This window comes from Bubalus kerabau, chromosome 17, assembly GCF_029407905.1.
Source record: "Bubalus kerabau isolate K-KA32 ecotype Philippines breed swamp buffalo chromosome 17, PCC_UOA_SB_1v2, whole genome shotgun sequence".
NCBI classification, from domain to species: domain Eukaryota; kingdom Metazoa; phylum Chordata; class Mammalia; order Artiodactyla; family Bovidae; genus Bubalus; species Bubalus kerabau.
This window is the reverse complement of record NC_073640.1, coordinates 46,745,115-46,769,672: the sequence shown is the minus strand read 5'-3', so window position 1 is coordinate 46,769,672 and position 24,558 is coordinate 46,745,115. Positions and strand designations below refer to the sequence as shown.

The window sequence follows — 24,558 nt, the reverse complement described above, 5'->3', positions numbered from 1 at the left end:
CAGTGAGGCTTCAGAAGACTGCAGCCCCAGATGACATCCTAACCATGACCTCACAAGAAACCTAAGCCAGAACCACTGGCTAACCTGCTCCAAAAGTTCTGTCACGAAAATCTGCAAGGACTTCTGTGGCGGTCCAGTGGTTGAAAGTCTGCCTGCTAGCACAGGGAACACAGGTTCAATCACTGGATTGGGAAGACCCCCTTGCTGAAGGGCAACTAAGCCCATGCACCACAACCACTGAGCCTGTGCTCTAGAGCCTGTGCTCTGCGACAAGAGAAGCCACCACAATGAGGACCACAATCAGAGAGCAGCCCCGCTCGCTGCAACTAGAGAAAGCTCATGTGCAGCAAGGAAGACCCAGTGCAGCCAAAATACGTTAATTATTTCAGAACAAAGAAACTCTGCGTGGCCATAAATGCTTGTTGTTTGAAAATAAGTTCCGGAATAATTTGTCAAGCAGCAGTGGATCACGAACTCAGCCCTATAGATGGCAAGTGGCATGGACATCTTGTGTAACAAAAATAATAAAAGTACTAAAACAAGTTTACCAAAGAGAAGGGAAGGGACTTCTCAGGTGGTCCAGTGGCTAAGACTTCTCACTCTCCATGCAGGCAGCCTGGGTTTGACCCCTGGTCAGGGAACTAGAGCCCGCATGCCACAACTAAAGATTCCACATGCTTCAACTAAGACCTGGGGCAGCCAAATAAATAAACACATATTTTTTAAAAATAAATAAAAACATCCTGGGGAGAGTTTTTTTAAAAAGAAGAGAATGACAAAGAGGCTAGAGACAAGAGCAGGACGTTTATGTGAGATGAAATAAGCATTTGGGAAAAGGCTAAAGGTCAGGAGTAATCAGTGATCGTATATAATGACACTTAGTCAGCAGAACACGTCATGTTGTCACGCTTGCCCGTGTTCATATGTAAGGTGTGTACAGGAAAAGAGACACCAAGATGCTAACTGTTACACTATTTTTTTTACACTGGGCTTCCCTTTCTAAAAATGTTTCACAATGAAAATAAATTAATCTTTGCACTAAAAAGAAAGTTTGTTGTTGTTGGTTTGTTTTTTTTTTTTTGTTTTTTTTTTTTTTAAGGAGAGAACAGAGGAGAAAGGGAGAAGAGAGGTGACAAGAAGCTGCCTGGGGTGGGGTGGGCGGGGAGGGCAGCAGGGATGGGGCAGGAAACCCTGCAGAGCGCCTGAGCAGGCTCAGGGCTGCCCGGACATTAGGCAGGAGACAGAGGGATCCTCGGCCCATTGGATGGATGGATGGATGGATGGATGGATGAATGGTGGCCCCTTCTCAGATGGAGAACAGACTGGGAACCAGTGGCCTTGTCCTTTGGCCACGTGGCCTTTACGCTATGGCCTCAGCTCTACTTTCTGCCCCTGTCAAAAGCCAACATCCCACAGGGGAGGGTCTCTTTTCCCACACAGTTCTCTCAGTCTGTAATGCTACCCTCCCTACCCTCTGCCCCCACCTCTACTTCTTCCCTTATACCCATTCTCCCCATCCCTGAAACAGAGCCCTCCTCTGCCCGCTTCAGATAGCTTCCCTTCCCTGAAGCCCACCATCCATCACGTTGGGTCCCTAAGAAAATTTTCCTTTCCCGGAAGATTGGCTACTCTTCCCAATCCATGACCAGCTCAAGGCCACCTAAGGCCCAGCAAAGAACCTGTGTTGTAGGCAGGGAAGGAGAGGGTGAGATGAACTGAGAGAACAGCATTAACACATATACATATATATATATACTGCTGCTGCTGCTGCTAAGTCGCTTCAGTTGTGTCCGACTCTGTGCGACCCCACAGACGGCAGCCCAACAGGCTCCCCTGTCCCTGGGATTCTCCAGGCAAGAACACTGGAGTGGGTTGCCATTTCCTTCTCCAATGCATGAAAGTGAAAAGTGAAGGTGAAGTCGCTTAGTCGTGTCCCGTGTCTGACTCTTCGCAACCCCATGGACTGCAGCCTACCAGGCTCCTCTGTCCATGGGATATACTACCATGTGTAAAACAAAAGCTGGCAGGAAACTGCTGCATAGCATAGAGATCTCAGCTCGATGCTCTGTGATGACCTAAAGAAGTGTGATGTGATGGGCGGGGGCATTGGGAGGAAGGCTCAAGAGGGAGGGGATATATGTTTACATAGAGCTGATTCACATCATTGAACAGCAGAAAACTAACATAACATTGTAAAGCAATTATACTCCAATTAAAACATTAAAAAAAAAACAAAAAACCAGAAGACCCTGTGCTGTGACATCTCCACCAGGGCAGAGCATACATACCAGCAGCTTGCCTGTTTCTAGGTCCCAAGCCCTCACTGTTTTGTCATAAGATGCTGCAACGATTCTGGAAAGAAAATGACAAGAGTCTTAATGACCCAGACTATTACGCCTGTAGTTTCTAAGAAAGATCAAATATTTAACAGAAAGTTTCTACAGTTTAGGACCAAGACTGCAAAAAATACTTGAATCTTTCTAAAGATATTTCATGAGGCCCCTGGAGAACTGGGGGTTCTCAATGAAAACAGAAAGATCTTAACACAGAAGGCACCATGACACCATTCTCTTCCTTAATTCTTTAATCGGCCACCCAAATATGTCCTTTTCTATCTGGGGCATTAAAGGTATCATTTCTTCTGTTCTGTAATTGACTTCTTTTAGAAGGATAGCTACAACTCACAAGGATCAATCACTTCTTGTACTGATTTCACATCTTTTTTTTTTTTTTACAGGATAAGACTGTCATAGCTCATTTTATTCTGAATACTTTCTTGTACATTTACACTATTAGGCTGGCTAAAGAGTTCATACAGATTTTCCCATGTTATGCAAAAGCCCTAATGAATTTTTTGGCCAACCCAGTAATATAAGTGTACCCTTGTCTTCTTATATGGCATGTTTCAGTGACAACGTGTCCTCTATATGAGATAAATTCCCATGAAGCTTACCCTGGAGTAGGAAGTGACAACCCACTCCAGTATTCTTGCCTGGAAAAAGAGGAGCCTGGCAGGCTACTGTCCATGGGGTCGCAAAGAGTCAGACATGCCTGAGCGAATGAGCATGTACATGAAGCTTACATTCCCCCATGCGTTTTCACTAGTAGATTAATTTTGTAGCTGCTGCTCAGGGTAAAAGCAAATCCATTTTAAAGCAAATCCCCTTTTAAAGGCTCATCTCACATCTGTGTGAAGTGTGAATGCAAATGCACCCGAGGGTGGCCTCCCAAACCGACTCTCCCCAGGTGACAGCTCAGGCTTTCTTCCTGGGCCCCGGTTTCCCCCGTGACATGAGGGCCTGCACTGAATCGCTAGTGAACCTTGCAGCTGGTCCACAGGCGTGACCGCGGGAAAGAAACTCCACGAAGAACATTCAGACTGGCTTCAGTCACAGTACATTTCGTCTTTTTGGCATTTAAAATTTTCAGAGTCACCACATCTACTTGGTTCTCACAGCAAAAGATGGAAACCATGAGACCAACATATGGGAGTGGAAGGTCAGGTGTTTGCTGAAAAGACAGTGAAGGGTCCCTGGCATGCTGTGTGCGGGCATGCCCTTCCCTCTCACCTTCCTGACCAGAGTCAAATGAGGGCAAGTCACCTTCTGCTGTCAGCCGTGATGCTGCATTCTAGAACAGGACCTTCGGGCACCGGCTCAAAATCCCGAACAATGGATCCATCCATAGCATCCTCGGATCAGCAGGAGAGAGCGGGAGAGGGTCAGAGGTCACTAAAGTGTCAACGGAAGCAGTGAGCTGAGTTCAGCATCAACCCTAAGCTTGTTTGAGTACCCACAGTCCTATGACTCTTCCCCCAGCTCAGAAGGGTGAAAAGACTTCCCCACCACTCCCAGAGCAAGAAGGCCACCATTACCATCCATGGCATCCCCAGGAAACTCCCCCTCCATGGAAGTGGCCCATGGAAACGGGCCACTCTGAAGGCAAAGCTGCAAACAGGTAATATTCTCGTTCTCTCCTGGCCAAAGAGGCTTCACAGAATCTAACAAGATCTTTCAAGAACTTTCTAAAAATTCCCACCATTTGACCTAGCAATTCTATTTTGGGGTGGGGGCAGGGCGCCCACCGTGGGGACAGTCTTCCCTAAGGAAATAATCTAAATTGTGGTCAAAGACTTGTGCACAAAAAAGGTTCATCAACGAACTTATGGTTGCCAGGGGGGAAGAGTCGGAGGAAGAGATAGTTAAGGAGTTTGGGATCAATATGCACACAGTGCTAATTAAAGATGGATAACTAACAAGGTCCTATTGTACAGCACAGGGAACTCTGCTCAGTATTCTGTGGCAGCCTGGATGGGAGGGGAGTTCGGGGGAGAATGCATACATGTATATGGATGGCTGAGTCCCTTTGCTGTCCACCTGAAACTATCACAACATTGTTAATTGACTATACTCCAAATGAAAAGCTTAATGAAAAAGGTTCGTTGTGCGTTTTAGGGGACAGACAGCAAACTCAGTGGCAGCAGTCTGTGTCCACCTAAAGGGGGCAGTTAAACTCTAAGACAGCCAACAGTGGGACCCAGGCAACTGTTACCACACTGAAGGGAGATAATTAGAGAATATGCTGAGGACAAAGTAGGTAATAATAACTGGTAATATGATGGGAACAATGAGGGCACCAACGTGAAAGGTGCTTGAGTGACAGAAATAAAAATGCTTTCAATAAATGCGGAGACTTCCCTGGAGCATCAGTGGTTAAGATTTCAGCTTCCAGTTCGTGGGGTGCGGGTTCAATCCCTGGTCAGGGAGCTACCATCCCACAGGCATTGTGGCAAAACAAACAAAACAAAAACTGTAACAAACTCAATAAAGACTTTAAAAATGGTCCACATCAAAAAAATCTTTGAAGAAAAAAAAAAAAAATGTGTCCACAACTTTTCAGGATAAGCCGAGGTGGAAAGTCCCCTTGAAACAAATGCTATTAGCAAGACAATGAATTTCTAGAAAGACCCTGCATTGTTATGTGAAATCATGGTGCCTGGTTGGGAGAGCTTTTGGCCTGACCAGACCAGGCCTGGGACAATTCTCCCTGATATGCAGAGACCAATTCAATTAAGACCACAAGCCTGCTGGGAGGCAGAGGGCTCTGTGTCAGGGGTCCCCAGGACCACCCTCATGATTGATGATTCTCCAGGATTCATAGGACTCAGAATACAGGCATGCTCACAGCTAAGATTTACAGCAGCCAAAGCACACAAAGCAAAATCAGCAAAGGGAAGGGCACATGGGGCGAGGTCCAGAGAAAACCAGCCACTGCTTCCAAGAGTCTCTCCCTAGTAGCATGGAAACATATACACTACAATATGTAAAATAGATAGCCAATGGGAATTAGCTGTGTGACTCAGGGAACTCAAACAGGGGCTCTGTAACAACCTAGAGGGGTGGGAAGGGGTGGGAGGTGGGAGGGAGGTTCAAGAGGGAGGAGACATATGTATACCTATGGCTGATTCGTGTTGATGAATGGCCAACGCAATATTGTAAAGCAATTATCCTTCAATTAAAAATAAATAAATTTTAAAAAAGACTCTCTCCCTGTGGGTAGCATGGGATATGCTTAATTCCTTCAGCAACCAGTCATAACAACACGTCAGGTGCTGTCTTCTAGGGAGGTGTACCTGAGCCTCGGGACCCAGATTTTTACTGGGGTCTGGTCACACCCGCAACACCCACGTGGTGGTTTGCACAGTCTGGACACAGCGAGCCCCCTGGATCACTTAGGGAAAGATTCATATTACTGTAGGACAGTGTTTGCCAGTGAAGTTCCCAGATGCCAGCCAAGGCCAGCCTTGCCAGCGGGTCTTTGCAGGGACAGCAGCCTCAGGCCACCTGCGCAAACTCTTTTCTGCACAGATCCAGTCCCTCAACCCCTGCCCCATGAGACTCTAAACAGCCGGGTCCTTAATCAAAGCCCCCAGCAGGAAGAGATCCCAAAGAGGAACTCATGGAGGCAGGACACATCCAGGCTGGAGGCTCAGCTCATGAGCCTCATGACTTGGGAAGAAATGACTGGCTCTGATGGCCGATGATCCTGGAGAAGGAAATGGCAACCCACTCCAGTGTTCTTGCCTGGAGAATCCCAGGGACGGGGGAGCCTGGTGAGCTGCCGTCTATGGGGTCGCACAGAGTCAGACACGACTGGAGCGACTTAGCAGCAGCAGCACCAGCAGATGGCCGATGATCCAGCCTCCCTGGAGGGTGTGTTACTCTAAAAAAAAGTATGTGTCTGAGGGCTTCCCATGTGGCTCAGCTGGTAAAGAATCTGCCTGCAATGAGGGAGACCTGGGTTCGATTCCTGGGTTGGGAAGATCCCTGGAGAAGGGAAAGGCTACCCACTCCAGTATTCTGGCCTGGAGAACTCCATAGACTGTAGAGTCCATGGGGTTGCCAAAAAAAAAATGTGTCTGGGAACTTAAAAAAAAATGATCACTGTGGGTCCTGAGGATGAGGCCTATTGCAGTCTGTGGCCTTAGCCGTGGGCCAGCAAACAGCAGCACTAGAACAGAATGAGGTCTATGGGGCTGCACAGGTTCAGTGCTCGATAGTGCCACCATATGGCCAAGAGGGAAAATAGCAATCGCGGACTGATAACCCTCTTGGAAAATGAGCACTGCCATGAATTACTTGGCAGGAGAGCTACATGGCAATAGAGCCAGATGTTGCCAGACAGTGGAAATGTCTGTGTTTTGTACTGAATGTTTCTTGAAATAACTGGGCCATCAGCTAGGGGTATGGGAAAACAAATAGAGACAGTTACCCCTTCACTTGATGTTTGGAACCAGGAACTCTTTCTGTGGATTCAGATAATTTAAGATTGGTTGGTTGGACTTTGAATGAATGGTGAGAAAGTGGTCCTAATAAAGGCGGTGAGACCGTATTTGTAGCCTATATTTACTGTCGCTATATAAACAGTTTTACTGTGTGGTCTCAATTTCATAAATATGTGTATACATGTTCAAACAGGAAAAAGAAACTACACTCCAACCTTTTCACGGCAGTTTACTCACGATTCACAGAATGATTTTTTTTCTTTGTGTTCTTAATGTCTTTTGTTCTTTTGTGTTTCTTATGTTCTTATGTTTCTTGATAAAGCCATCTTACCTTCATAATACGAGAAAGACTAGCAAAGTAGTTTTTTCTATAATGACTGAAAAGAGATGTACCATACTAGAGGACGACTGGGTGTAAGATAAGGATAATTTTTTCCCCCACTTCTTCATACATTGATGGATTTTCTAAATTATTCACAATGATCTTCAGTTAGGAGAAAGGGAGCTTTTTTAAAGCTTAAGCCAGGGGACTTCCCTGGTGGATCAATGGTTAAGACTCCGCACCCCCAGTGCATGGGGCCCAGGTTTAATCACTGGTCAGGGAACTAGATCCCACATGCTGTAACTAAAACCCAGTGCAGCCAAATAAATAAATAAAGGCTAAGCTAGATGTTTGGGTTTGTGGTGGGTTTGAGGGGGAAAACAGTGATGAGAGTGGGGGAGAGAAGAAAGAGGCAAGGAGACTTTTTCCAAAGATACCTCAATGGAGAAGGTGATGCACATGGTAATGACTTGTCACCCCCTGAGGGAGAGCTCGCCCAAGAACTGTAACTGGGGCAGGGAAAGCCACAGGAGCCAGGAGCAGAAACAAAGATGGAGAAAAGAAAGCCAGGAGGAGCAAAGAGGACCCGTTGGAGGGGCAGCCAAGGCAGGGAGACCAGAGAACTGGGTGATTTTGCAACTAGGCATGAATGTATGAAGGAGGGCAGGGGGTGGAGAGGGAACAACTGGAGAAGGTGGCACAGAGTGGTAGGGCTGTGAGCAGGTCAGGGATGGAGGGAGTTTGGACAGGTTGCGGTGACTGCATCCTGGAAGGAGCATGGAGTAGGAAGGAAGCAAGGGCAGTGAGGCTGCTGTGGGGAGTCAGGGATGTCTTGATGGATGGTCCCTAATACTGGGACAACCAGAAAAAACAGGCAGACTTCCCCTTAGAGAGAGAGAAACCCTTTGGCCAAAATAGACAGAAACCCCTGTGAGTCTTTCCACTGACTCAAAAGGTGAGAAGAACATGAGAAAATCTGAAGATGGTAAAGCAGAATGCACACTTAGAAAGTCACCAACCTCCCTCCCCACAGGTGATGACAACCAGCAGAAACCCCCTTGCCTCTGGGCCTTCTCAGTCATCCTAGAGGACTAAGGGCCTGGGGTTTCCAGAGGAACCAGTGGCTTTCCCAGCAAGAAGATCATGGGGCTGGGTGGAGGGGGTGGTGGATAAGGGCCACAGAAGAGAAGGGAGTGGATGTCTGTAGGGACCTGGAATGGGCCAGGAAGGCCCTGGAGTAGCCCCAGCTCTCAGCTGATCCTGAGGGGCCTGGGGAAATTCAGGGAGGCCCAGGAGGTCATGTAACCACCCAGGGTCAAATATCTAGTAGGTCCCTAATGTGGAGCTTGAACTATCTGGAGAGCTCCCAAACCCTCCTGGGCTAGTCTTCCTGGCTTGGTACCCACCAAGACCCAGAAGATGTTCCTCTAAGGGTATCTGGAAGGTGAGAGCTATCCTCTACCTAGTTGCCCAAACTGGAACCCAGGAATCAGCCTTAACTCACTCCATCCTGTCCCCCTCCTGCTCCTGAAGCCAGAAGAGATAGCATAACTCTGAACTGACTGTCCTCCCCAGGGGGCCCAGCCTCACCACACAATCGTTTGTGGAATGGCCCCCGATGGTCATTGCCATCTCCCAGTCCTGATACCTCCTCCTCTTCTCCTGAATGACCAGCAGAACACCCAAGCAGGCCCACCAGGGTCTGCTGGCTCTGCCCTGAAGGCTTTGAAAGAGTTTACAGGGGCCACCTCTCTATAGCCTCGTCTGACCATCACACCCCTGTTCCTGCGCCCCTGCCCCCTGCATCTTACAACACTGACCTATTCTCTGGCCTGCCTCTCCCCATCACCCTTCACGGACAGGTCCCAGGTTTGGCCACTTTTCTGTCCTCTTGTGATCTCCCAGGCATGGACATACCATCTCTGTGGATGGAACTGAATATTCCAAGTGAGGAGACCCAGAGAGATGACACAGCTCAGAGACCCTCAGGCACAGCCTCCAGCAAAAGCTGGCGAGCTCCTGGTCCAATGGTCTCCACTCCTGCTCCCACTGTTTCCAAGTCAACAGGCTGACAGCAGCCACACTAACTTCATCTCTCTCCAGTGACTTAACACTGGAGTGAGCCCTCACTTTGCTGCTGCTTCTTGCACCTTGTTCAGAAAGGCTTCTCCAAATCTTTGGGATCCTTGAATGTCTGGGAACTCAGTACCAGGGAAATCCCATAAGAGGTGACATAAGCTTACGGGATGTTTTGGCTCCACCTAACGCAGGGCCACCTACCCACAGCTTCACGGTACAGTCATAGGAGCCACTGAGGACCTTGGTGTCATCCACACAGAAGTTACAGGAACTCACAATGTGCTCGTGTCCCCTCATAATTTTAAATGGGATCTGAAAAAAGGATAGACTGAGTGAGTTCAGAAGGTTGCAGAATACCAGATCAATATTTTTTTTTTAATTAGAATTCTCTTATGGCTTTTATTTATTTTTTTAATATATTTTTTAAATCAATAGCATTCTTATACACTTACAATGAGCAATACAAAAAAAAATTAAGAAAAAGATTGCATTTACAAAAGCATCAAAATAGGAATAAATTTAATCAAAAAAGTGTAAAAATTATACACTGAAAATTACAAAACATTGTTAAGAGAAATTTTAAGACTTAAATAAATGGAAAAGCATCCCATGTTCGTGGATTAGCAGACTTACTCTTCTTATGAAAATACTCTCCAGAGTGTTTATATTTATTTATTTATTTATCATTTATTCAACACCATCCTTCTGGCAGACTTCTTTTCTGAAATTGACACGCTGATCCTACAATTTATAAGGAAACTCAAGGGAATCAGAAGAGCCAGAACAATCTTGAAAAGGAACAAATGTAGGGGACTCTCAATTTCCAATTTCAAAACAATGTTCAAAACATACAAAGAGACAGTAATCACGACAGCGTGCGTGGTACTGGCATAAAGATAGACATACAGACGGAGGTACTAGAGCTGAGAATCCAGAAATAAGCACTCATAGTTTTGGTCACTTGATTTTCAGCAAGGGCGTCAAGATAAATAAAAGGGGAAAGAAAAAATCTTTTCAACAAATTGTGCTGGAACAAGTGAATATTCACATGCAAAAGAATGAAGTTGGACACTTACCTCATACCATATACAAAAATTAACTAAAAATGGATCAAGACCTCAATGTGAGTGCGAACATTACAAAACTCTTACAAGAAAACATGGGTGTAAATCTTTGTGGATTTGCAGTGACCTCTTAGATATGACAATGAAAGCAATGACAATGATAAACTGGACATTATCGAAACTAAAACTTTTGTGCCTGAAATGACACCATCAAGAAAATAGAAAACAATAAACAAAAGAAAAAATTTTTAAAAGGAAAGTAAAAAAACAACTCACACAATGGAAGAAAATGTTTGCAAGTCATATATCAGATTAAGGATTTGTATATGGAATACATAAAGCACTCTTAAAACTCAACAAGAAGGAAACAAACAATACAAATTAAAAATAGGCAAAGTATTTGAATAGGCATTTCTCCAAAATAGGTATGTAAATTATCTACAAACATATGGAAATATGCTCAACATCATAAGCCATTAGGGAAATGTAAATCAAAACCATATTGAGCTAAGAGAATAAATCCTAACCATTCTCATCACAAGGAAAATATTTTTAATCTATTACTTTAATGTTGTATCTATATGAGATGATGGATGTTCACTAAACTTTTTATGGTAATCATTTCATGATGTATGTAAGTCAAAATATTATGCTGTATATCTTAAACTTATGCAGTGCTGTATATCAATGATACCTCAATAAAACTGGGTTAGGTACATTCAACTGCAGTACCTAAATATAAAAAACAGAACAAACCAAACAAACAAAGAAACATATTGAGGACTTTCTGGTAGTCCGGTGATAAAGAATTCACCTGCCAATGCAGGGGACACAAGTTCAATTTCCAGTCTGGGAAGATTCCACGTGCTGAGGGGCAACTAAGCTGGTGCTCCACACCTGCTCAGCCTGCATGTAGAGCCTGCGAGCTGCAGCTACTAAGCATGAGAGGTGCAACTACTGGAGCCCGCGGGCCCTAGAGCCCCTGGTCTGCACTAAGAGACGCCACCACAGTGAAAAGCCTGCACACCACAACTAGAGAGCAGCCCATGCACAGCAATGAAGACCCAGCACAGCCAAAAATAAATAAATGAAAATTACAGGGCTGCTGTATAGATCAATCTACCAAAAGCAACCCATTATACGCATCTGCCACAAACATCTAAAAAATAAATGAAAAATAAACATATTGAGATGCCACTTCATACCTAGAACAATGTCTATAATCAAAAAAAATCAGATAATAACAAGAATTGATAAGAATGTGGAGAAATCAGAACTCTCATATATGGCTAGTGTGATGTAAAATCGTGCAGCCACTTTGGAAAATAGTTCAGCAATTCCTCAAAAATTTTAACACATGTGTTAACTTATGATGCAGTAACTTTACTCCTGGACTTGCACCTAAGAAAAATGAAACCATACGTCCAAACTTTAACATGGGCCTTCATAGCCATATTAGTCATGATACTGAAACTTGGAAACACCACACACCCATGGTCAACTAATCTTCAACAAAGAAGGCAAGAATATACGATGGGGAAAAAACATTGTCTTCAGCAAGTAGTGTTGGGAAAGCTGGACAGTTGCATGTAACTCAATGAAATTAGACCACTGTTCACACCGTACACAAAAACAAACTCAAAATGGCTTGAAGACTTCAATATAAGACATGACACCATAAAACTCCTAGAAGAAAATGGGCAGAACATTCTCTGACATAAATCATATCAATGTTTTTCTTAGATCAATCTCCCAAGGAAAAAGAAAAAGCAAAAATAAACAAATAGGACCAAATCAAGCTTATAAACTTTTGCACAGCCAAGAAAACCATTAAAAAATGAAAAGATAACCTATGGAATAGGATAAAATATTTTAAAATGATGCAACTGAGAAGGACTTAATTTCCAAAGTATACAAACAATTCATACAACTCAAAACAAACAAGCAAATAAAAAAAATGGGCAGAAGCTCTAAATAGATATTATTCCAAAGAAGACATGTGGGTGGCTAATAGGCACGTGAGAAGATGCTCAACATCACTAGTTACTCAGTTCAGCTCACTCTCTCTGTCGTGTCCAACTCTTTGCAACCCCATGGACTGCAGCACACCAGGCTGTCCATCACCAACTCCTGGAGTTCACTGAAACTCATGTCCGTTGAGTTGGTGATGCCATCCAACCATCTTATCCTCTGTCATCCCCTTCTCCTCCTGCCTTCAATCTTTCCTAGCACTGGGGTCTTTTCAAATGAGTCAGTTCTTTGCATCAGGTGGCCAAAGTATTGGAGTTTCAGCTTCAGCATCAGTCCTTCTAATGAATATTCAGGACTGATTTCCTTTAGGATGGACTAATTATTAGAGAAATGCAAACCTAAACTAGAACGAGGTATCACCTCATATCAGTCAGAATGGTCACCATCAAAAAGTCTACAAATAATAAATGCTGGAAAGGATGTGGAGAAAAGGGAACCCTCCTCCACTGTTGGTAGGAATGTAAGTTGGTACAGCCACTATGGAAAATGGTATGGTGGTTTAAAAAAAAAAACAAACAAACTAAAAATAGAGTTGCCATATGACCCAGCAATCCCATTCCTGAGCACATATTAAAAAAAGAGGAATACTCTGTCTTGAAAAGATACATGCACCCCAATGTTCATAGCAGCATTATTTACAATAACTAAGGCATGAAAGCAACTTAAGTGTTCATCGACAGATGAATGGAAAAAGAAGATATGGTACAAATATACAGTGGAATATTACTCAGCCATGAAAATGAATGATTTAATGCCATTTGCAGCAACATGGATGAACCTAGATGTCATCAGACTGAGTGAAGTAAGTCAGAGAAGGACAAATATATGATATCACTTATATGTGAAATCTTGAAAAAATGATACAAATGAACTTTTTATGAAACAGAAACAGACTCACAGACAGAGAAAACAAACTTACAGTTATCAAAGATGAAAGGGAGGATAAGGATAAATGAGGAGTTTGGGATTAGCAGATACATACTATTACATACAAAATAAACAGCAAGGACCTATTACAATAGGGAACTATATTCAATATCTTGTAATAAACTATGGCGAAAAAGAATTTGAAAAAGAACATATACATACAGAATACACATATCCTGAATATATGTATTTTGAATCACTTTGCTCTACATTAGAAACTAACACAACATTTAAGTCAACTACACTTCTATTTTTTAACAATTGAAAAGAAAAATTGGAAACAATTCAAACGTCCATCCACTGATGAATGAGTAAATAAAATGAGGTACATCCATACAACAGAATATTACTATGCAATAAAAAGGAAATGAAGGACTTCTTTCTTCTGATCTGGCACGTGAAAAGCTTGGAAGTCCCCACTTCATCCTCACACCAAGGAAACAACTGAACTGAAAAATCTCTTAGGTCCACAAAAGAAGTGGGGTCACAAGCCAAATGGCTGTCCCCCAAATTGGAAAGACAGGCAGGCAAATACAAAGAATTCCAAGTTACCAGAGCAGAAATCCAGGAGCAGCAACTTCTGTGGGAACCATTGCCAGGATAGGAAGACCTGAACTGGAATTGACCAATTGCTGGAGGCTCGGGTGTGGATAACTCTGAGAGTTAAAACTCCAAAGGGGAATCCAGTTATGCATCTACAAAAAACTCCACAATTTTGTGAGTGTTACTTCCAGGAGCAGTCCTAATCCTCACAGTGAAAACAGGAGGAAAATCCCCTTGTGCTTCCAGCAGGGAAAAGGAACCATTTTGAATTATGCCACAGCATCCTGTTCTTCTTAAATTCTGCCCTCAGGAGAAACTAACCAGAGTCTAACCTGCTCAGATTTTATCAGAAATCAGCTGAGCAGGGGAAAGAGAAGTACCCAACCCTAGCAAACTCTAGCCATCCTATACCATGTAAAAGTGAAGGGTGGGGGTTTCAGACTAAAAAGCACATGTGAAGTTAACAATCTAGAGGCACAGGTTCACTAAAAGACAGAAACCTGATCACAGGGCTATAGAATGCTTCTCTGCACCCCATACCTAACAATCACATTACTAAAGGCTGGTTGATTGCAGTTCATTTTACCTAGTAAATCATGTCCGGCTATCAAGAAAAAATTACAAGAAACACTAAGAGGCAGAAAACAGTTTCAAGAGAGAGCACAAATATAACATCAGTACCAGACTCAGATGTGGCAGAGATGTTGGAATTATCAGACCAGGAATTTAAAACAACTCTGATGATATGCTAAGGGCTTAATGAATAAAGTAGACAGTTATGCAAGAACACACGGGTAATGTTAGCAGAGAGATGAAAATTCTAAGAAAAAACCAAAAAGAAATGTTACAGATCAAAAACACCATAAGAGAAATGATGAATATCTTTGATAGGCTTATTATTAGACTACACTTGGCTGAGGAAAGAATCTCTGAGCTTGAGAATATCTCAATAGAAACCTTCAAAACTGAAAATCAAACAGGAAAAAGACTGAGAAAAAAACCAGAACAGACCATCCAAGAACTGTGAAACAACTAACTACAGGAGGTATAACATATACATAACAATACCAGAAGAAGAGAGAAAGGAACAGGAAAATATTTGAAAAAATAATGATTTAGAATTTCCCCCAAATTAATTTCAAACACTAAATCATAGATCCAGGAAGCTCAGAGAACACCAAACCGGATAAATACAAAACAATAAAATAAAAATCTACTCCTACAATTTAAAGCTACAGAATATCAAAGATAAAAAACCCTGAAAGAGGGACTTCTCTGATGGTCCAGTGTCTTAACACTCCATGCTCCCAATGCAGGGAGCCCAGGTGTGATCCCTGGTGGGGGAACTAGATCCCAAATGCCACAGCTAAGAGTTTTCACGATTCAACTCCTGGAGAAGGGAATGTCTACCCACTCCAATATTCTTGCCTGGAGAATTCCAGGGAGGCCATGGGGTTGTAAAGAGTTGGACATGACTGAGCAACTAACACTTTCTCTTTTTCATGTTTCAACTAAAGATTCCACATGCCACAGTGAAGATTAAAGATCCCATGTGCCACAACTAAGACCCAGCAAAATAAATAAATATTTTTTTAAAAGCCTGAAAGAAGTCAGAGGAAAAAGACACTTTACCTATTGAGGAGCAAAGATAAGCCTGACATCCAAGTTCTCCTCAGAAGCCATGGAAGTAACAAGAGACTGAAATATTTCAAGTAGTGAGAGAAAAAACTCACCAACCTAGAAATTTGTATCCTACAAAATTACCCTTCAAAAATGAAGGAGAAATAAAGACTTCCCAAACAAAAATTGAGGAAACTTGTTACCAGTAGATCTACCTTGCAAGAAAGGTTAAACGTTCTTTTAAGACAAGAAAAATGATATAGGTCAGAAACTCAGATCTATATTAAGAAAGGAAGAGTGTGTGTGTGTGTGTGTGTGTGTGTGTGTGTGTGTGTGCACGTGCACGCTCATCTTTGTATGAATGCCTCTATGTTTTTCCCAGCAAAAAGTTCACATATATCCTGGCTTCTCCCTTACCTCTTTGGAGCAGTCCTTCAGAGCTTTCTGAGAGGTCATCTCCCATGCTATAGTCCTCCGTAAGCTCCAGGAATAAAACTGAACTGCTAACTCTTACGTCGTGCATTTTTTTTCTAAGTTGACAGTGTTGAGTTCTGGGGACCTGGGAGGACGGATTCGAGGCTCAGCTGCCAGGCAGTGCCCGCACCAATGTAGGAACTATGGATGGGGAGGACCAGGTTGGGGTGAGGCAAATTCAGGCCGAGGTTCAGGGATGAGGGGAGGCGGGCATGCAGGGTAGGGGAGCGGTTTCGGGGTTGTGGAAACCACGCTGCTGTGGGGCTGTGAGGAATGAGAGGGCCTTTCCCCTCTAGGTAGCTGGGAGAAGTGGGACAGAAACTGGGCCTCCAGGAGGCTAGCTAAGAGGCTCCAGGTCGGGGCTGGGCCGCCAGGGGGCACAGGCAAACTGAGCCAGGCTGCGGACACGAAGCAGGGCCGGCAGGCGAGGGGCGGGTCAGGGGGCGGGGCCTGGAGCCCAGGGAGCCTGCAGCCGTGGCAGAGTGCGGTCCGGAGAGGACCCGATCTGTGCTTTTCTCAACGCTCCGCAACCAAAGCCCGCGCTTTAACTCAGTGCCCATCCCGCCACCCGCAGCTCCCTTCTCTGCAGCTGCCTCCGCCTCTAGACAAAACTCTCCTTCTTTTTCTCATAACAAAAATAGAACTTTGGCGTGGGAAAACATCTACCCCCTTCTGGACCTTTCTGGGCAGAGTTCTTTTGGGGTTTTTGGGGATGGAGACGGAAACGGCAACCCACTCCAGTATTCTTGCCTGGAGAATCCCATGGACGGAGGAGCCTGGCCGGCTACAGTTCTCAGGGACGCGACGAGTTGAGTTTTAGGCCAGCTTTTTCACTCTTTTCTTTCACCTTCATTAAGAGGCTATATGTAGCATCCCACAAATACATTCTACATCCAAGTTTTCCTGCCGGCCTCTCTGGCCGGGACTTGGTCACAGTTCTGCAGGGCATTGGGAATCCAGGAGCAAAGACCTCAGCCCAGGAGTGTGTGATGGGCTCCTGCTCTAAGGAATCAGGGTGGGAGATGGGCGAGGCCACCGCACAGGCGGTACGTGATGTCAGGTCACTGCCAGAGCCAGCTGATCAGGGCTCTAGATGGAGCGCAGGGAGAGACCACCCCCACCGCGCCCCCATCCACCAGGAGCGTCAAGGAGGACAGAGGCATTTGGACTGGCTTGAAGGTCAGCAAATCAGAGGGAAGAGGAGAACAGAGAAATGAGCTCGAGCCAAAATGGCTTGGAAGATTATGGTCAGATCTTCCAACTTCATCTTAAATGAGCCAAGGAGAGGTTTAGAGTCAATTATTTTTAAAATTTGTGATACATCTGTGTGAGTGTGCATTATTTAAAGGCCAGAGTGAAGCATTAGTACTGAGAATGTTCTCTAGCAAACCATCTCTGGAGAGTTGGATGAAATCGTCTGAAACATTCTTGTATCCTGCACCTTCATTTCAAAAGATGATTTGTAACATTTTCACTGAGCTACACAACCACATTAACCTTGCTGTATAAACACCTCCAAAGTGTTCTGTTTTCAGTCACTGCTCCATCTATTTTTCCTGAACTGCTTTCTCTTACTCCAGTTCTTAATTAGGACTTTTTAGTTGCTGTTTGCCAGAGTACTCCCTTGAGTAACTATTTCTTCAAAGAGACGCATCCTTTCTGAGTTTTTGCAACTCTAAAAAAAAAAAAAAAAGTCTTTTTGTTGGCTTTATCAAAGACAGCAGTTTGGCCAGGCAGAGAATATTAATACCTAGGTCACAAAGTTTCCTCCCAGAGCTTTATATAACTTCTCAACTTCTGTTAACTTAATGGATCATAAAATCCTGCAGCTGAAAAAAAATTTAAGCCACCTGAATATGCAGGCACCCAAGACTAGTTAAATCCATCAGGGGGCAACCAGTCAATGGAATACTCTCCAAAAAAAAGAACAAGGGGATACTTGTATATGTATGGCTGAGTCCTTCACTGTTCACTTGAATCTATAACAACATTGTTAATCAGCTATCAATTCAGTTCAGTCACTCAGTTGTGCCCGACTCTTTGTGACCCCGTGGACTGCAGCACCCCAGGCCTCCCTGTCCATCACCAACTCCCAGAGTTTACTCAAATTCCTGTCCATCAAGTCGGTGATGCCATCCAACAATCTCATCCTCTGTCATCCCCTTCTCTTCCCGCCCTCATTCTTTCCCAGCATCAGGGTCTTTTCAAATGAGTCAGTTCTTCGCATCAGGTGGCCAAAGTATTGGAGTTTCAGCTTCAACATCAGTCCTTCCAACATCAGTCCTTCCTTTAGGATGGACTGGTTGGATCTCCTTGCAGTCCAAGGGACTCTCAAGAGTCTTCTCCAACACCACAGTTCAAAAGCATCAATTCTTTGGCGCTCAGCTTTCTTTATAGTCCAACTCTCTAATCTGCTATACCCCAATACAGAATAAAAGGTAAAAAAAAAAAAAAAGAACAAGGAAGCTGTTTATTAATATGGAAAGAAAAATTGTTAAACCAATTGCAGAAGAGGTCTAAGGTACCCTTCCATTTATGTTAAAACAAAAAAGGGAAGGATCAGAATACACTTGTGGGCATGTGCATAAAATACCTCTTTAAGGATATAGAAGGAACTAGAAACATTTGTTGTCTCTGTAGAGGGAAAGGGGGTAGTTGGGGAGGCAGGGGTGCTACAGAGATTGTTAATTGAAAAAAAAAATCAAAACACTTTTTATATCTATTGAATTTGATCTTGGGGATATTCTATGGACAACAAAAATAAAATAATTCCTATGACCTTCTCTAATTTTACTTAAAAATCAGAATAACTATCACAAATAAGTTAAACAAAGCACTGGTACACCTCGTACTTTCTCTTCAAGCAGACTTTCCCATGGAGATCCCAATGTACCCCTGCAGGGGGTGCTGACGAAGGCAGTCAGCCATTCAACAGATCCAATTGTGGACTTGACTCTGAGGTCCTCTGACCGTTGCAGAAACCTCCATCTCAATTTGATCCCAGGCTTTTCCATCTGTCTGGGGACAGCCTTGCTCCTTCATGCAGTTCAGGCATTGGCCACCTGCAGATTATGTGTCCCTCCAGTCTTGCATTGAACTTGACCATATCTTGCCATGAGCACTCCATTCTTTCTTCACCCCAAAGACATATCCTTGTTTCCTTCTCTATTTCCCCCACCTGAACCCCACCCCACCCCCAACACCTCTTATATATGTAGGGTTGACCAGAAAGTTCATTCAGCTTTTTCTGTAGCTTCTTACGGAAAAATCCAAACAAACTTTCTGGCCAACCCAATGTATTAACTTTTCTGCATCTCCCCTGCATTCCTCCTTACTTTTCTCTGTATAGTAAATTCTGTATATATATTCCTCTGTATATATATTCCTCTGTTACTTTTCTTGTTCCTTTATACTTTTTCTCAGGGAATCCCATGTGCTTGTTTTCTAATTTTCTGTTTCAGTTCTCTGATCTGATTTTTAAAATCTCCGTGGAGGATTTTGGCTTTGAAAATCCTTTTTCATCCCCAAGAATTTTCCCGGTTCTGTTCACAGATTATTTCCTTTACAGCCAACAGCCTTCTTTTCTAGCAACGCACTCTCTCAGCTATCACTTAGAATACACAGTAGTGTTGTTGGGTTTTTATTCCTGTATTTTACTGTTGCTTCTAGTGCTGTTTCATGGGTGACAGGGCTCTTTCAATCTTCCGAGGCCATGCACCTGGGAGTGTCACCATGGGGACATTGGAGGGGCTCAGACAGAGTCCCACAGGGTCTGGGTTGAGTCAGGTCCTCTTTCCCAGGATGATTTCCTGAGCTGCCCCGCCTCTCCTCCAGCTGCCCCACTGCAGGCGCTTGGTCCTCTAGGCCCCCTTCCTGCTCTTGAGCTCTCACCCACTATTGGGAGCAAGCCACAGCCCCTCAAGGGGTGGTTCTTACCTTGGAGAGGGGCTCCTGGTCACCCCATAACGCCTTCTGGGGCATCCAGGGCATCCAAAGAGTATCGGGCGGTGGCGATTCATCGCCTACGGCCAGAGGGTTAAGCGAGGGCAGCAGCCGGCTGCGCCGTGCCTGTAAGAGCGATAGCCGGAAGCGGCCACAGGCCCTGACCACGTCTACCCAGGGCAGATTGCTGGGCCGGCGATGCGTAACGTCGTGGATGTGGAGCAAGGAGAGCGGCAAGTTACTTTTCTGGGGCGTCTCCTTCCCATCCTCGCTGGATTTTTTTGAGTAGCCAGGAGTACCCGGGGACTGGGAGGCCATCTCGGAGCCCGGCCTGGCCACGAACGGTGGCGCCACGCGCCCCCGCCCCCACCTTGGGACCCACGCGCCCTCCCCGAGCCCGGCGATCTCACTGCCTCCTCTCACCCCGCAGCATGGGTTACTCCCAGGAAAATGGGCTTCGAGTTTCTCGGCGCAAGAGGAATGAGGCCAAATGTGTGAAACTGTTTGTAGGGGCTCCTGGCCAACCCACTTCACGTTCCACAACAGAGACATGACCCATAAGGTATAGAATGTACCCCGGATTAAGACGCAGCTGGTATGGGTGGGTGCACACAATATATAAGGGCATGAAGGAAGTATCTGTCATAATGCTAGTGGAAAACCAAAGAACAAAATGTCACCACTCGTCCTGGAGCAGACTCAGTGCTAGTGTGAAATTAGAACAAAGAGCAAGGGCTGTCATCTCTGGAGTGTAGAAGTACCTTTCTTCTTTCATTTTTCACAATTGTTCTCATTGTTCTATGATGTTACTTTGATAATGGGAAAAAAAAAAACAAACAACTCTTCACTCTTTTTCCTTTTTTAAAAAATATTTACTTTGCTCGTTTTGGCTGCATTAGGTCTTAGTTGCCCCATAGTATGTGGGGTCTTAGTTCCCCGACCAGGGATCAAACCCACATCCCCTGCACTGGAAGGCAGATTCTCAACCACTGGCCCAGGAGGGAAGTACCTCCTTCTCTGTTCTCTTTTAAGTTTTTTGTTTGTTTGTTTGTTTTTAACATGGACCATTATTTTAAAGTCTTTATTGAATTTGTTACAATACTGCTTTTTGTTTTTAATGTTTTCTGGTCATGAGGTATGTGGGATTTTTGGCTCCCTGCCCAGGAATCGAACCCACAACCCCTTGCATTGGAAGGCTAAGTCTTAACCACTGGATGGCCAGGGAAGTCCCCTGCTGCTGCTGCTGCTAAGTCACTTCTTAGCAGTCATGTCCAACTCTGTGCGACCCCATGGACTGCAGCCCACCGGGCTCCTCCGTCCACGGGATTCTCCAGGCAAGAGTACTGGAATGGGCTGCCATCGCCTTCTCCGGGGAAGTCCCCTGCACTCTCCTTTTCCCAAAGTCTCATCAGGGCAGATGAGACGGTCTCAGAGTAGGGACCCAGGGCTACAGTGAAACACCTAGAGCCCGTGTGATCCCGGATGTGGGCACACACTCTTCCACTCTTGGTCCCAGTGCCTTCCTCAGATACTTCGGTGGCTTCTTCCTGAAGAGGCTGAGGCCACCTGCCTGGATCCTTGGGCTGTGCCGCCCACTGGGCTCCTGGCTTCCAGCACCAACCACAGGAGGGAAGGAACCACATCCCCCAGGAAAACAACAAAAATGGGAAAGCGATCACCCTGCTCCCATACAATTCCTTAAGTAAGTCAGACTCTCTTTATCTGAACCTAGCTTTCTTTACCACAAAACCAGAGAAAAGCCTTCACTTTTCATTTCTTTTTTAAAAGTTTCAGGGAATGAAAAATCAAGAAGATAATAGAAAAATGCCATTTTAATTAAACTGTACAGTCTGAATTTCTTTCTCTGACACTAACAGAAGTTAAAAATAGAAATCAATTTCAGCAGACTTCCAAGGCAGGCTTTGAAATGTCAAGGTTTAAAAAAAAAATTATTTCACAGCATGAATTTACATATAAATACAATCTGTACAATGTATTAACTGAGTGATCAATGAACTTCCATCCTGGAGGAGGTCTGGTATTGGGACAGGCAGGGGCAGAATTCAATTACTGCCTCCTTAGTGGAAGACGCTTCAGCCTGGAAGAGGAAATAAAAGAGAGTTAGATACAAACAGAAAAATTAGATGATTCAGTAGGGGAGGAATATGAAAATGCCAGGCCTTTCCCTGAATCAAAGGGGCACAAAATACAGAGTGACCCACACCATGAAAGAAAGCAGCATTGAATCTGCACTCCTAAGATTCTGTTCCCCCAAAACACACCGAGAGACTCACTCCACATCTTATGTTAAGACCCATTTATAAAAGCAAGTTCTAATCCTGGTTTCACTTACCTATCTCATGTATGACCCTTGGGAAGGAACTAAAAAAACAAAAAAACATGCTTGCTCTGGGGCCAAAAGCTCCTGAGCTGCCAGTCTTAAACTCAGCTTCAAGCACAGAAGAATGTTCATGGCAGCTCTAACTCACCACACAGAGCTGGGTCACCCTGACTCTAGATCCTTGCTCTACAGCCCCAAACTGGAATACCAAAGGCCCCCAACAACAGCATAGAAGAATACTCTGTGGTGTATCCTATTAAGGAATACTCCATGGCAATGAGGACGAACCAGTTGTTACCAGGACAGTACGGAGGAATCCCACAGGCCAGATGCAAGAGCTCCTAGTACACAGGTCCCTTAAATAAATCTCAAAAACAAGCAAGAGTAATCAGTGATGACAGAAGCCAGGGGGGCTAGGGGTGGGGATCATAAGTGAGCAGGGGCTTCTGGAGTGCTGGTTTAGTCCTTGATCTAGGTAAATTCAGGTAGTGAGAATGCATGGAACGATGAGCTTATGATGTGAGTGTGCTAAAGAGGGTACTCCACTGTATGATTCCAGGTCTGTGAAATTCTAGAATGGGCAAAGCTAACTTGGACAAGACGCAGATCAGTGCCTCCTGGGGAAGGATGGAGTTGGGGGAGGCGGGGTGGCAGACTGCAATGCCATCTAGAACTAGGCCGTACCGTCACTGAAGAAAAGCATCAGGGGCCCTTGACAAGAGTGAGACCTCAGCCAGATGCTGGGGATGCAAGTAAGACCCATATGGTTGTGACCCTCAAAATGCTTCTTGCAGGAGGGACTTCCCTGGTGGTCCAGCAGTTAAGAACCGGCCTTGTGAGGCAGGGGATGTGGGTTCAATCCCTGGGTCCAGGAACTAAGATCCCACATGCTGCAGAGCAACGAAGCCCTTGTGCCACAACCAGAGAGTCCATGTGCTGCAACAAAAGATCCCGCATGCTGCAGCTAAGACCCAACGCAGCCAAACAAACAAAAAAGTAAATGGAAAAAAAAACCACCCCTTGCAGGAGACAGATGCAGACAAGTAATACACAGAGTGGAATGAGGCACGAAAGATGGACAGGCCCCCTGTCTCTCTGTGAAGAGTCTAGGAGGCTTAGGGTTGAGGGGCTATGGAAACTATACCTTTAACAACCACGAGAGCAATATTTAAATACACTTCACACCTCTGCCCCTGCCTTCCCCCCATCCCAGGCCCTGCCTCAGTGATAAGTGCTCTCAGGAGTGTAAGAACCCCTCCAGTCCTCTTCTCTGCAAAGACGTACATACAGGTGTACACAGAGAAATCCAAAGGAGTGAGGATGATAGTACCAACTGTATACACTATTCTGTAGCTTTGGGCCTCTTATTGTTAAGTTTCAGATGCCAGTCAGCAAGCAGCCCATGTTTTCTGGCTGCTCTGCTCGGCACACTCCACCACACCTTCTGGATGGGCATCTAGGGGCTTCCAAGTGTGCAAGTGCCTCTCTGTAGGAATGACTCATTACGTGGCCCCAAATAGTCAAGGGTGATGATATCAGGTGTTGGTAACTGCCTCTCTGGGCCTTGCTTTCCCTGCCTATGAACTAAGGGGACACGAGTCACGGGGTGTGTGGGGATTAAAGGAGCCCACACCCATGTGGGTGCCTCACAGTGCCTTACTGGCACGTGCCTTGAGAAAAGGGAGACCAGAAACAGCACAGCTGCTTCAGGGGGCTCTGGATTAAATTGAAATGCTCATATCTTTGTGTTTTTGAACCATGAGAATGTCCTGTCTACTGGGAAGATATAAATGAAAAAGAACATGGGGCTGGCACTTGTCTTTCCAGATAGCAAATAAGTATAAGGCCATAGGAATTAAAACAGAGTGGACGGGCTTCCTTGGTGGTCCAGTGGTTAAGATCTGCCTTGCAGGGGACACCAGTTCGACCCCTGGTCCAGGAAGATCCCACATGCCTTGGAGCAACTAAGCCCGTACACCACAACCACTGAGCCTGTGCTCTAGAGGCTGGGAACCACGACTACTGAGCCCATGCTCCCTAGAACCCATGCTCCACAACATGAGAAGCCTGTTTTGTCTCTCTTCATCCTGGGCCCACAGCTGGACTTCCCCTACCCAGTCCTGTGATAGACAGCAGGGTCTGCCCTGGGCTATGGGCTGGAAGGGAAGAGAAGCCAGGACTTGCAGGCAGGGCCATAACAACCTCCAGAACCATCTTCCAATCCATTCCCCTCCTCTGAGGGTCACATGCTACAGTGGAACAAACTGGGATCCTGAGTAACTTTCTCAATCCCATTGATGCTTCAATGGCTGAGCCACTGGGATTAAGGGGTTCTTTTAAATCACAGCTCGTTTACTTACTCTCACTAATATTTACAAATGGCCATCTATCTGGAGAAAGTTAAGTTGGATGCCTATACTACTCTGTTCAC

General features: G+C 44.9%; 2 protein-coding genes across 2 annotated transcripts in view; both read right to left on the bottom strand.

Annotated features, from left to right (window-relative positions):
• WDR88 (WD repeat domain 88) overlaps positions 1-20,104 on the bottom strand; it is a 46,564-nt gene extending 26,460 nt beyond the window's left edge. The window contains exons 1-4 of the mRNA XM_055551131.1: positions 19,781-20,104; positions 9,387-9,497; positions 3,603-3,691; positions 2,289-2,352 (exon numbers count right to left, since the gene is read on the bottom strand). Coding sequence (XP_055407106.1) covers positions 2,289-2,352; positions 3,603-3,691; positions 9,387-9,497; positions 19,781-20,104 — 588 coding nt within the window. The remainder of the gene's footprint in view (positions 1-2,288; positions 2,353-3,602; positions 3,692-9,386; positions 9,498-19,780) is intronic.
• A 1,496-nt stretch (positions 20,105-21,600) lies between these two features.
• Positions 21,601-24,558, bottom strand: part of GPATCH1 (G-patch domain containing 1) — a 55,017-nt gene continuing 52,059 nt past the window's right edge. The window contains exon 20 of the mRNA XM_055552347.1: positions 21,601-21,884. Coding sequence (XP_055408322.1) covers positions 21,854-21,884 — 31 coding nt within the window. The 3' untranslated portion in view covers positions 21,601-21,853. The remainder of the gene's footprint in view (positions 21,885-24,558) is intronic.